This window comes from Perissodus microlepis, chromosome 7, assembly GCF_051167445.1.
Source record: "Perissodus microlepis isolate ML-2025 ecotype Zambia chromosome 7, ASM5116744v1, whole genome shotgun sequence".
NCBI lineage: Eukaryota > Metazoa > Chordata > Actinopteri > Cichliformes > Cichlidae > Perissodus > Perissodus microlepis.
The window spans coordinates 21,868,087-21,880,808 of NC_140467.1; the positions used below are offsets into that span (position 1 = coordinate 21,868,087).

At 38.7% G+C, this 12,722-nt stretch overlaps 1 protein-coding gene across 1 annotated transcript; it reads right to left on the reverse strand.

The window, feature by feature from the left end:
- Nucleotides 1-2,093: 2,093 nt before the first annotated feature.
- On the reverse strand, nt 2,094-12,722 carry rerglb (RERG/RAS-like b). The gene is made up of 5 exons (XM_084934166.1): nt 12,402-12,722; nt 9,118-9,174; nt 8,281-8,354; nt 6,723-6,871; nt 2,094-5,916 (listed from the first exon to the last, which is right to left on the reverse strand). Exons 1-5 carry the CDS (start codon nt 12,451-12,453, stop codon nt 5,631-5,633), a joined length of 618 nt encoding a protein of 205 aa, XP_084790292.1. The 5' UTR covers nt 12,454-12,722; the 3' UTR covers nt 2,094-5,630.

Sequence of the window (12,722 nt, forward strand, 5' to 3'; positions counted from 1 at the left end):
CAATCCCCTTGGTTCGGATGGTTGTCCACGGCCGAGCCAAAAGCAATTCTTCCTCCGCACAGGGGCCAAATAAGATCACTGACCTGAAGCTTCGAGGCCACGCTTGGAGGTTCTGTCTCCATTTGTCTGCGCTCCTCATTTCTCTGGAAAAAAAAGAGAAAAAAATGAGACAGTCGGAAGAGGAGAGGGGAGAGAGATGAAAAGATTGAATAAAATTTGAATTTGTATGAAAGGCATGTTGCACCTTCGCACATTTACACTTTATTTTTGCTCAATCTGCATTTTTCTGACACCTTTGTTGTTATTAAGCTCTAATGTCCACTGTGTTCTGCACTGCTCTCTCCAGAAATTACCTGTCAGTCAAACTCAGGTGGGAGGCACTGTGATGTGTTTTTCCTCAGATTTGCTTCGAGTCTCTGTAGGTGGGGCTGTTTTCGTTTTCTCTTCTGTTCCGCCACATCGAGAGCTGTTTCTGCCTACCACTGCTTTTTTTTATTCAAAACAAACAGCTTTAGCTGCTGCTCGAAATGTAAAATTCATGACTTCCTGTGCGTCAAATGATTTCTTTTTCTTTCTTTTTTTTAGGAAGGGGGTGGGGGGGAGGGCAGTCTTTCTTGGGCGTAAAAGAATGCCTGTGGGTATCTAAGAGTATAAACGTGTCGGGAAATATCCTCACAATGGAGCGAAATGATATTTGATGAGGGAAAATGTTCACTGATCCCAAACAGCTGTATCAAAAAGACTCGTGCAGAGACATGGCTTTCATTTGCCTCCTTTGTTGCAATGATGGACACTGTGAGGAGGCTGCACTGCTTTCTGTTTGTTCTTCACCAAATATCCTCTGCTTGGATGTGGTGAGGCAAAAGGTTACCGAGCAATCAGAGGAAACTATTTGTTCAGAAACTTCAAACTTCAACTCTGAAACGCTAACAGATGTAATCTTCATCTTTCTGTGCTTTAGCCCTGATTTTACTTGGCTGAGCTGATGATGGGTATTTAAAATATAGCTCTAATAAGTAGTGTGAGTTTTCTTGGCCTGGCACGGATTGTAAAGTAAATAAATACCTTTTTATTTTTATTATTTATTTTTATTTAGATTATTTCTTGAAGTAAGTAAGATTCATTTATGGGAAAATTCCACATGGGTGGCTTCAAAGCCACGTGTTACACAGGGGCATTATTACCCAAATTCTCCAGCATTATTCACCTCTCCATCGCTGACGCAGATCTACAGGTCAGTGTATTTATCGCTCTCTTTGTCATCATTTTCCATCCTTTTGTGAACATTTTGCATCACTCTTTTGTCCAATTGCATCCCTTGGTAAAGGTTTTTTTTTTCTATATCTCTATTTATTTATTTTTTCAGCTTGTCTTGTGTCTCCAGATCCCTTGTTTTGCATCACTCAGCAGATGTTTTGCTTCTCTTTGTGGTCTTTGCATATAATGCTGACTCACATCTCAGCATTTCATTTGAAAGTTGCGACCATCACAAAGGCCTGTTCTTTGTCTCCTCTGGAAGAAATCATTTTTCTATTCTGAGATAACTGAATACTGACCTGCTCTCTGAAATCTGGAGAAATAAGGATTAAAAGACAAAGTAATGGTCAAACTAATTATCCTGTCTAGTTTCAGGATAACAATGTGGTGTTATCTCAAGAAAGGCTAATTTTAGACAAAGTTCTGTACAGCAACGTTCAGCTTGTTTTAGTTGTTTTTACGAAGGGCCAAAATGAGAAGAAGGAATGTCAGAAGAACAAAAACAATCCAAACCTCTGAGGTGCATTTAGAAGAAAACAGCTGAAAAAAGCAGAGTTTGAAATGTTCCTTTCCTCTGGGTTTGTAATCATTCAACTGACTTCATAACAAGAAATGTTAACAGTGTCCTCTTTGAGAGGCTCTGACAAGGAAATCAAAGGCAAATTCCTTACATAACATTAATTGGCAAATGAAGTAGTTTCTAATTTATATTTTTCAAGTATTACAGATACCACTGTATCTCATCTCTACCTCTTATTTAGTGGTACACACTTGTACCTGGGTACCATTCATGTATTATCTGGGTAATTGCATCACAAATCAAAGTAGCAAAAACATCTGGAGTTAGATTGTATTTGTTTTCGTACATCTTTGAATAGCTCAGGGTCATAGCATACACATTCTTACTCATATGTGGTACTTAAAGACACGAGCAATCAAAATGAGTCAGTCAGAAAGAAAAACACCTATAAGTGAATGCAGATTTTCCCTCACATGTTGAAAACAATTTGAGACAGCACAAATTACATCTAACAAAGTCTATTTATATTGGTTTTCCTTAAATTTGCCACTCACCTTCATCTGAGACCTGCTTTCTGCTTTGGTCTCTTCCTAAGTTTTAGCAGTAAAACATCAGAGTGGAACACTAAGGGGAATACAGCTATTATTTATGGCATCTACATGTGTATTTCCTCCCTTAACAATTTTTTAAAAAAAGGAAATTTCTGCTGTAAAAAGTAAATAAATAAATAAACTATCGATCTGGTTTGTGTGCAAATTTGTCGCCTCCCCTGGGCAAGAAATTATTATTATTTTTTTTATTTATTTTTTTTTTTTTCCTGTCCCGTTTGGCTCTTTTGCCATCAGAATTATTGTCTAAAGGAGAAGAAAGATGCCCAGCGGACTTACTTTACCAAATGGACCATCCCAGCCTTGCCGTAATGGTCTATTTGATTCACCTTTTGTTGTTTATTTTATTTTATATTCACTTGCTAAATACGGGACAGACTTGACTGGGGAAAAGAGAGGGGAGAAAGAAAGAGGGAAAGAAAAACAGCGGGGAAGAGGGACAGGAATAAAGGGCAAAAAACAAAAACCAACAAAATAAACAGACAGAAAAATACATATATCAATCACCTGGATCACCTGTTGAGAAAGAAAAAAGAGAAAACAAGCAGAAGAAAAAAAAGAGCAACATAATAAACAACATCACGATGATCTATGGGAATATAACAGTAAATACTAAATATTAAACATTATTGTGCAGCACGTAAGATCGACAGCGCACAGTGTGCTTTGAGGTAGGAGCCAAAAAGGGTGTAGTTTGTGTGTGTGTGAGCACCCGTGTGTACACCTGTGAGCATGAGCGCGCTTGTATTTAAAAGGTTCCTTCATGTAATGATCTGCAGAAAATTATTAAACTCAAGGCCAGATCGTCATCGTGATCTGTGCTGCCATCTAGTGGAAACGTGAGGGAGCGTTGCTTTGTTTAAGAGGCTAAAATTCAGCATAACAATGGAGCTTCTCCCCTCACTGCTCTGCCTCTAGTCTTTCTATTTTTAGCACAGGAAATTCTTTTTTTTTTTACTAAAGGCTTTAGAGTAATGCCCTCTCTCATGGACATCTAATTAAAATTAAGCTGAAAGCGAAACAGCAGTCCCCGTGAAGAGCTAAAACAGCCATCAATGTTTAACTTTAATTTCCTCTGGAATAACCAGTGTTTTTACAGCATTTACAAAAAAGAGCATTCATCAACAAAAAACTGCATAGATGAAGATATTTTTCACGATACACAGTGCATTCCTTCTGTACAAAATCATGGTGACATAACTGAGAAGAAGTTTTTCTTTAGAAGAAAAACAGCATTTTGTTGAATAAATTTCATGGCCTCACTTGGTATGTGTTATTTCTACAGTATGGTGTTAAGTTTTTAGGGCATTTTCTTCTTCTTCTTCTTTTTTTAAACTCAAATAAATACAAGATTAAGATACTGAATCTATACAAAATACATACAGTATACAACCGAAGCTGAGTACAATGTGCAACAATAACAATGTTAAATTAAAATTGATATCACCTTGTAATAGATGCATTATTTTCTAGTCCAATTAAATACTATTTTATCTTATCTGTCATTAAAAGCAAACAGGATACAACAACATATGACATACAGGTTCCACCTTTACAATAAAGTAAGACTAAAGGGTGCATAGGAAGAGTCCAAGTGTCAGTTAAAGGCCAGACAGCCACACAGCCATGCACTGATATAGGTATATGCCTCTCACTTGGCACAGACACTGATGGATGTAGCTGCTGGTTTGTGAAGTTGGTGTTGTTTCGTCTTTTTAAACCACACATCGCCAGTGAAGCAAACCGAGAAGCCAAGGCACACTACACACTGATTGTATTTGACATGTCACTACCCTAAGTATTATAATCTTCTTCATCATCTCCAAAAAAGACCTGAGAATCTGAGAAAGCACACATCTATCCCCGCTATCACAGGGCAAGAGGCTTGGTGCACACTGGACAGATCTCAAGACTCCAAAGCTAACACAGAAGAATCGCCAGTTAACCTAACCCTGTTCATGTCTTTGGACTTTTCCATTCAACTAAATAAATTGTGTTAAATGTAACATTCAGCATTTTAGTGATAATGACCACACTATATATTATGTATTAGACAATCAGAGGATTTACACAGTATGCGTATTACAAATCACAGTTCAGTGATCCAGTAAATAAAACATTATGGTTTCCAAAGAGTGGCATTACTATGAGAATATACATTTAACGTGCATTTAAAATAACCATGTAATATCAATTATACTGTCTCTAAAATATTATACCAGTATAAAAGGATGCTGAGCAAAAGACTACACAACGCTGAACTATAGGGGCAATACTCTGGTAAAGTAAAGCTAACTGAACCAATCACAAACCAATCACCAACAATATGGTGTTGAAAGTTTCATTCAGTGTCATCACTGTTGGCCTACACTGTACTCATGCAGGAGTCGGTGATGCAGTGCAAGCGTTCGACAAATAAAAGACAGCTGATCAGCCTCCCATGTTGTGTTGTTGGAATAAGATAAAAAGATAAAGTGTTAAGGTAACCTTTTTTCATACGTTTAAACTACACCAATAAATCATGTTTTCAGTCTCTCAGCCAGATCCGATCTGTTTTTGGAAAGTGTGACCAAGTACAGTCAGTGATTGGAAACCCATGGTCTAATAATTAACAATAAACATGTTTTTTGACCTCTGCATATTTATACAGGGAGCAAGTGCTCCTACACATAGCTCCTTATATTGATGCTTCTACAGCAGCCCACGATGGACAAGTGGAACTGTTTCTATAGAGAGGCTATTTTGGGGGCCAAATTAGGTTTAGTTACATGCTTAGAAAGTGACAGGTATTTAGTTAGTTGCAATCTTTATCCTCTAGATGCCGGTACTACACACAGGTCCTTTAAATATAAAAAGTAGGCATTTCACCAAAGGTTCAGTTAATACACATTAAGAGGAAAAGAATAAAAAGTGTATGTAGTAAATTTCTTTTTATGCTTCCCTCTCCTGTATAGTGTTGTTCTACTTAACATACCTGCTTTATATATATATATATATATATATATATTTGCCTGTAAATTTAGTAACTATGGCCGTCTGAATCTTTCCACCAACCACTCATGTTGCCCATGATATAAAGAGGCTCACTGTTTCTATCATTGTCTATACACTCAACAGTTTTCTGCTGAGTGTATAGACCAACACATCACACATCAAACCCAACACATTAAGGATGCATCCCCTTAAGGGCCACATACAGCAGGGACATCTCAGCGTCCGATTAGCTGCTAACTGTACTGGGATCATCATACGGACTTCCTCCTCTTGCCAAAAACATTGTTGATGAGTTTGGCCATAGACTTTGAGCCGCTGTAGCGTCGTCTGTCAGCGCGATACTTCAGGTGCTCCATCACCTGCCGGATGAGCTGTGTGAAGAGGTTGGCAATGTCTTGGTAGCTCTCGGCTGCTGAGACCTCCTGGAAATTACAGCGGTTTTCCTGCGCCAGACCGCGGCCTTCATCCTCACGCACCTGACGAGCATGGCAGAGGTCCTGCTTGTTGCCAACCAGGCAAACAGGAACATCCATCTCCCTGAAAAAAAGACAGCAGGGAGGCGTTAACGCCATCAGTCTGCAAGATGACTGAGGATAGCAATATGAAGAGGATGCAGAGGCAAATGTGTTTTATTTTACAGCTTTTGAGTGCTTTTGCTCACAACATTGCAACAATTTTGGCTATTAAGCAACCTATCCTATCTTTCTGAGCGTAAAGTAGATGTTTTGACTAGCTGTGCTTGATTTACATTCACACAATCCAACAGTTCCACTTGTGATCTACACCTACATTCATTCTCAAATACCTGTCATTAGGCTACACAGCTCTTCCCTCCGTGTTATCAGGATGCCTTGGCATGCTGCCAGGCAGCCTGATAGATGTGGATGGCCTGTTTGTTTGTTTTTTTCACACTTAAATTTATCAGACACCTGCGCTGGCAATCCCTGTAAATCATGAATCATTTATGAGTTTGAGTTTGTCGGAGGGCAGTCAGGACTCCCAGCATTCCTCAAATTCAAAAGTGCATGTAGATTCATGTCCAGTTACAAAGAACCTAGGGCACAGATACTCTGTTTTGTTGTTTTCTTGGAGCGTTTTCAGCATGTTCAGTTCATATAGTGGGTGTATATCATTTTCCGGACTTGCCACTTTACTTTAAACCTCTGATTACTGATTCTTTGCATGAGGATTTCATCTGACATTTGAAATTGTAGAATTGAATGTAGGGTTTTGCCTCCATTTCAAAACAGGCATTGTTGTAGCACCCAGAATTACTGTTAAATAACAACCAATCCAAACATCCATTATATGTCAGCAGCATCTGTTATTAAGTTTCTGCTGACCCTTTGCAGTTCTCCATGCGTGTCTCCCGAATCTGCCGCAGGATGTTTTTGGCATTGATGAAGGAAGTGCGGTCACTGATGTTGTACACCACCACAAAGCCATCTGCCCAGTCCACTGGCTCTTCAAGTATACACCTGGCCTCCGAACCCTGCCAAGAAGAGCATGTGCTTTTATGTTGGTATCATCCAGTTTGTTCCGAGTCAACGTGCCGACTGGGTTGTTTTTCCTATGGAGCACGAAAAAAGAGTTGGAGCCTGTATCCTTTACACTGTGTCACTTTCTATGGATGGTATTATAATAATATAGCTGGATACCATTATTATTTCTATAGATATGTTCCAATGCTGAAAACACCTTGTATTTTTATTTTTATTTCCCTGTTTTGAGCAAAACTGAGTTGCTTTTATACTTTTTTGACAAATGCACATTGGCATTACTGTCTTCCCATTGATTATACAGATTGGATTTTATTGCTCTTTTTACTAATCAAGCATCTTACAGTTAGTTTTCATACCTGTAATATTGAAACACTTTCCTTTTATGGATCCATAGCGTATTGGTTTACAAATTTGCTCAGCAAGCAGAGGGTTGCTGGTTCAGTTCCATCCAGAGATACAAATCCCTTTTGGAAAGTGTCAGAAAATGCATCTGGTATAAAACCCTGCCAAAGGAAACTCACAGAGCTATCTGCTGTGGCAACCCTCTGTGACAAGTGAGCAGCTGAAAGTCACTAATACCAGAAAGCATTTCAAAGTGGTGCCTTAACAATATCAGTAACACCAGTAAATAAATTCAGAGTGAGCCTACAAGTGCTTGTGACCTTGACATAAACAGTGTAAGAAGGGCTTGAGGCCTGGCGACACACCTGAGTGCTATAAAACCCAATTTTAAACCTTTTGTCTTTACTGACTTCTTTTAATGCAGTCTGGGTCAGAAGGGCTGGATTGTGACTCTGTGTTCCTTATGGGACAGCAATATTACAGGGGGTCTAAATGACAAAGACAATGACTGGTTTTTGTTTTGAGCCAGGGTACTCCAATAAAACACTAACGTTGTAGTAAAGTCCCTCTCAGGCCTTTAGTTTTGTTGAATGAGAAGTAAGAGGTTTATATGGCTCCCCTTTTTTTCAAAGGGACATTCATCTCCTCAGGATACTGTCATAAATCCTTATATTCCCACACTTGCTAACTCTAAGTGAACACATGACCACAGCTAAGCCACAGGCAGCTCTCCAGCAGCCTGAAAACAAACCACTGTTTTGATAGATAGATGATAGATAGATGAAGGCAAACCAAATTTTGGTTATGGCCCGACAGTCAAACAAAATTACTCAAGAATGTAAAAATTTACTCTTTATGAGTAGTTTAGGTGAATTTTCTTGAAAAGGCATTATTCTCATCAGTGTCAGATTTTAATTTTTTCGGTTTGTTTCCTGTCAGTGGTTTGTCGGTGGTCCTCCAGATGAAATGTTAGAAGAACAACAGGAAAAGTTGGTGGTCCTGCTGCAGCTCTGCTTTTCTAATATATTTCTGTTAATACTAAAAACAAGAGTCTTACCTGAGAGCAGGGGTCAAAAACCTCCAAATTCAGCTGCCTGCCATCGATCGACAGTCTTTTGTGGTACAAAGAGTCTGTGGAGGAGATACAAAATGCATAAATAACTATTATATTATATTATTGATGGATGTCAAAATTACACATGGAACATGTCAAAGATGTGGTGTTTGGGACTTTCATCAGTTTTTAGTAAGACTTTCAAGACACAAATCTATTACCAGGTATTAACATTACCTACCATGAATTTGTCACGAATCTACTTTTACTACAAAGTTTGTTGTTGTTTTACAGGAACTGGACTGCTAGTGTATCAAGCATAATTAAAAAGTTGTGATGGGTCAGACATACATACACAAGTATATATTTTGACTTTATTGTTATTTATTTTAACTTTCCATGTTTATTCACTGCATGACTTGTAATCACGGCTAACAGAGCTAGAGTAGCGTCATTGCTGCAGAAGCATCAATGCCTAAAGCGGTAATGAAAACAGTGAAAACCACAATTACATCATTACAATAAAGGATATAGGATAACAGCATCTTTATGATAAATGCAAATAGAAAATAGTATAAAAAAACAAATCCATTACATATCCAAATATACTATCAGAAATGTTGATGTTGATCGGAGCTAAAACACTGGAAGCTGTGTCAAAACAGCTACACGAGAGGATTGTCTACATTACCTGCCTGCAAAAGGTTTATTACCCAAAAGGACAATATTTTCCTTGTCCATGAATGCACAGGTGAAAATGTTGTCTCTAAGTGGATGAGAGCAGTCTTCTAGACCAAAACCTCATCAAAGTGCCATTATATGAAATCTGGAAACACTTACTGGTATTTGAGGCATATTCACCAATAAAGCGTCTGGTCAGGAAGCGCACAAGGACAGCTGGAGAAAGGAGATGAAATGGAAAACAATAAAATGAATCATGGCATCATTACACACTCATCCCTCTCAGTGAAGAAGGGGGGGGGCAGCCTTGTTCACCCCAGCAGGCACAACACCGTGTTAAATGTCTCCAGGATTGGAGCGATGAAACTGAAGCCCCACATAAAAGAATGCTGCACGGCTTTCCTGGAAGGTCTGTGTGCATATTTGGCAAGCTGAATAGTTAAATCCCCCCCCCAGCCTGTGCTTTGCCTCTACACTGCAAGCTACACATAAAACTGACTGACTGGGCCAGTTTTGGTCCCACAAGACAATCAATTTCAATTAAAGGCTGAAGTTTCAAGTGCTGAACTCTGGAAGCTTGCTCCTAATAGTGGGCCTCTTGAGGGGTTGTACAGAGGTTAGGACACGGTGACACACAAACATGGATATGGACATTCAACACTTAGGACTTAACACAATAGGAATTGTCCTGGTTACATTGTCACACAAAGATACATTCAAAGATAAAAGATGTGTTGAAAGCAACAAATAGAGCAGAAGGGAGCAGAAAAACATGTCGAATGAACTCAAGCACCCACATACAGCTTCCATAAGCTACAGCATCTCCAAGGTAACGGCTCTGCTTCACTGCCAAGCACCAAGAATGGCCATGTCCCATTGTTTTAAAAGGTTTGTACAGTACAGTCTGAACTACCTTCTCACAGACAGAAGCAGAATCATAAGTAATGCTTTCTCCTAGACAGCATTTTTAACAAGAGCTTAAAAATCCAATCTGAAGTGTGTCCAGGAGAACTAAAGTATGGCTGCATGAACTGGTTCTCCGAAGAACCCATAAAAAATACTAAATGGTCCAATATGGACATATGAAACTTAAAATAGACATAGAAAAAAAACAAGCAAAAAAACAAGATAACAAACTATCACTGCGACACATCAAAGCCAGTGAAAGCCAAGATCAAATTACACTCTAAACAACACCACAGGTGGAGCAGCAGGCCGATTGACTTATTGATAAAACATGTTGTGCTTTCCTCTGTCCAGCCTTGAACTAAGCCCTGTCACTGAGGAGTTTTAAAACAAAGGCAGATAATCTCTGGAGGGAGAAATGGTCTTATTAGTTTAGTTAAACCTCAGTGAATGGAGCCAATAATCCACTGTTGTCTTTGGTTATGTAATGCAAAAGCAGAGCTCACACAATGCTGGAAGAAAAGAGAAACATGTTTATTCAAACTTGTGTTCGCAGCTAAAAATAATTACTTTTCATTTCTCAAGGCCACTTTTCCTGGACAGCAAATAACAGTTAAAATCGCATGCCAAAAAAAGTGACATGCAATTAATTAATATTAATTTCTGCTATCATTCAACCTAATGTTTATTTTTTGTTTACCGTGTTTCTGAATGAGCTGTACTTGCACCATAATAGTCACGCACCCAGTCATTTCTGCTGTTTTCATTATGGGTATGACATGAACCCAGCATAAACCTGGTGGTACCCTGGTGATTTGCTTAGCTCTGATTTAAGTTTTAGCTGTAGCCTGTAGAAGTGTCGAGAAACACTAAGAAGAGATTTTTCCACTCTGTGAATTGATTGTGGTTGGGCTCTGTGGGAATATTCATAGTTAATCACACTTTTCAATCACCTTTTCTTGTCAAAGTTTACAAGAACAAAAATCTGTTTTCCTTCTCTCTCCCCAACCGGTTGCGGCAGATGGCTCCGCCCCTCCCTGAGCCTGGTTCTGCCGGAGGTTTCTTCCTGTTAAAAGGGAGTTTTTCCTTCCCGCTGTCACCAAAGTGCTTGCTCATAGGGGATCATATGATTGTTGGGTTTTTCTCTGTATGTATTATTGTAGGGTCTACCTTACAATATAAAGTGCCTTGAGGTTACTTTTGTTGTGATTTGGAGCTGTATAGATAAAACTGAATTGAATCAAAAATCAACTCTCATGCTCCATGGCTGGCTAGTTAAAAAGTACGCCCTCAAAAATTTCAAACAAAACTTGTTTTGTGGTTAAAGTGACATGTTTTCAAGTGTTAGCATATTGCAATCAAGAGATCTATCCAGAAATTACACTTTCCTTTGGTAGAAGAAAAAATAGACAGATCTCAGATAGTTCACAGTCTCAGCAGTATCAGCATGTTTTGACTGGAAAGTTAGAAACAACAACAAAAAACCACCAAAACTTCTTTTCAGATCGCAGCAGATTGCAGCGCCTCCCTGAGCCTGTTTTTTGCCGAGTTTTCGTCCTGTTAAGAGGGAGCTTTTCCTTTCCACTGTTGCCAAAATCTTGCTCAAAGGAGTTTGCTTGCTTGTTGAGGTTTTCTTCAGAATACTGTCAGCTCTTTACATTATAAAGTACCTCGACACAACAGTTGTTATGGTTTGGTGCAATATAAAGACACCCGAATTGAACTAAATAGCTGTTAAATCATTATATGATGGAGAGCTTTTGTTGTTTTACACATCTGCATTACTGTTTAGAGCACATATGTAATAACGTCTCTAAAGTATTTATGCACATAATTCTGTCCGGCGTCTTTTTTGATGAAGACCATGATAAGTTCGCCCAAACTATGCAGAGCAGGATCGTACTCAGATAGAGCCGTGAGTCACATTCTTTAAAATCTTTAGCTCACCTCAGAAAAGTGTGTTAAGCTACATTGTGTATGTTCTATAATAATTACAAAATCTTTGGCCCTAAATTTAATATAACTGAGACACTGAATGTCTGAGAGGGGAAATTCAAACATGTTAAATCAGCCACAATTTGTCACTTTATCATTTAATTGTTTTTAATTTTAGTTAGCAACAATTTTGATAATATTTAATTATCAGTTTTTCAAGAACAAATACCAACTCTGATTTACCAGTTATCTTATGCACTGTACTGTCAACTGAATATTTTTTGAGTTTTTGACTGATAGCTAAGCAAAAACAACACAATGTAGCATATAACCATAAAATTAAGAACTTGATGACATTTGTTGACCAATTGATTAAAAAATAAAATGATGATAAAACACGCCAAACTGCTACATTAGCAGAGACATGTGTTTAAATTCAGGTAATAAGCAAAATAAGCAAGTTAAATGAGGTGGTTTGAAGTTAAGGCATCATAACTTCCTTGTCAGCAGACTTGACAGTTTTTACAGTTTTTATTGAGATACAAGTATAAAGAGACACTTTTTCTCCCTTATAGATCACTAAATCACTCTCAAGTACTTACCTGATTTCCCAGCCCCCTGGCTTCCCAGTAGGGCCAGTTTGATGTCGTTCATGCCTGTGTTGTGTCAGGTCCTCAGCTGTATCTCTAGCTGCAGTTCTGTGTTGCGTTTGGTATTTAGGTTAGCCTCAGCTCACTAAACACTCCTTATCGTTGAAGCAGAGTGGAAGTACATGACTGCCCTCCCCTCTCTTTCTCTTCAAAGAGCTGTTTCACATTTTAAAACCAGAGGCAGAGGAGAGTGGGGAAAACAAGCACCCTCCTCTTTGGTCTCTGTCTCTCTGCCAGGAGCTCTTTTGCGCTCTCTCTCTCTCTCTCTCTCTC

What these genes read in the sequence shown, in the direction of transcription:
- rerglb (XM_084934166.1), bottom strand. Translation starts at nt 12,453, where the DNA reads ATGAACGACATCAAACTGGCCCTACTGGGAAGCCAGGGGGCTGGGAAA. An exon ending in TGAATATGCCTCAAATACCA is followed by an intron (nt 8,355 to 9,117) that starts GTAAGTGTTTCC and finishes TCTCCTCCACAG; the next exon opens with ACTCTTTGTACCACAAAAGA. An exon ending in TTTTTGACCCCTGCTCTCAG is followed by an intron (nt 6,872 to 8,280) that starts GTAAGACTCTTG and finishes TCTTCTTGGCAG; the next exon opens with GGTTCGGAGGCCAGGTGTAT.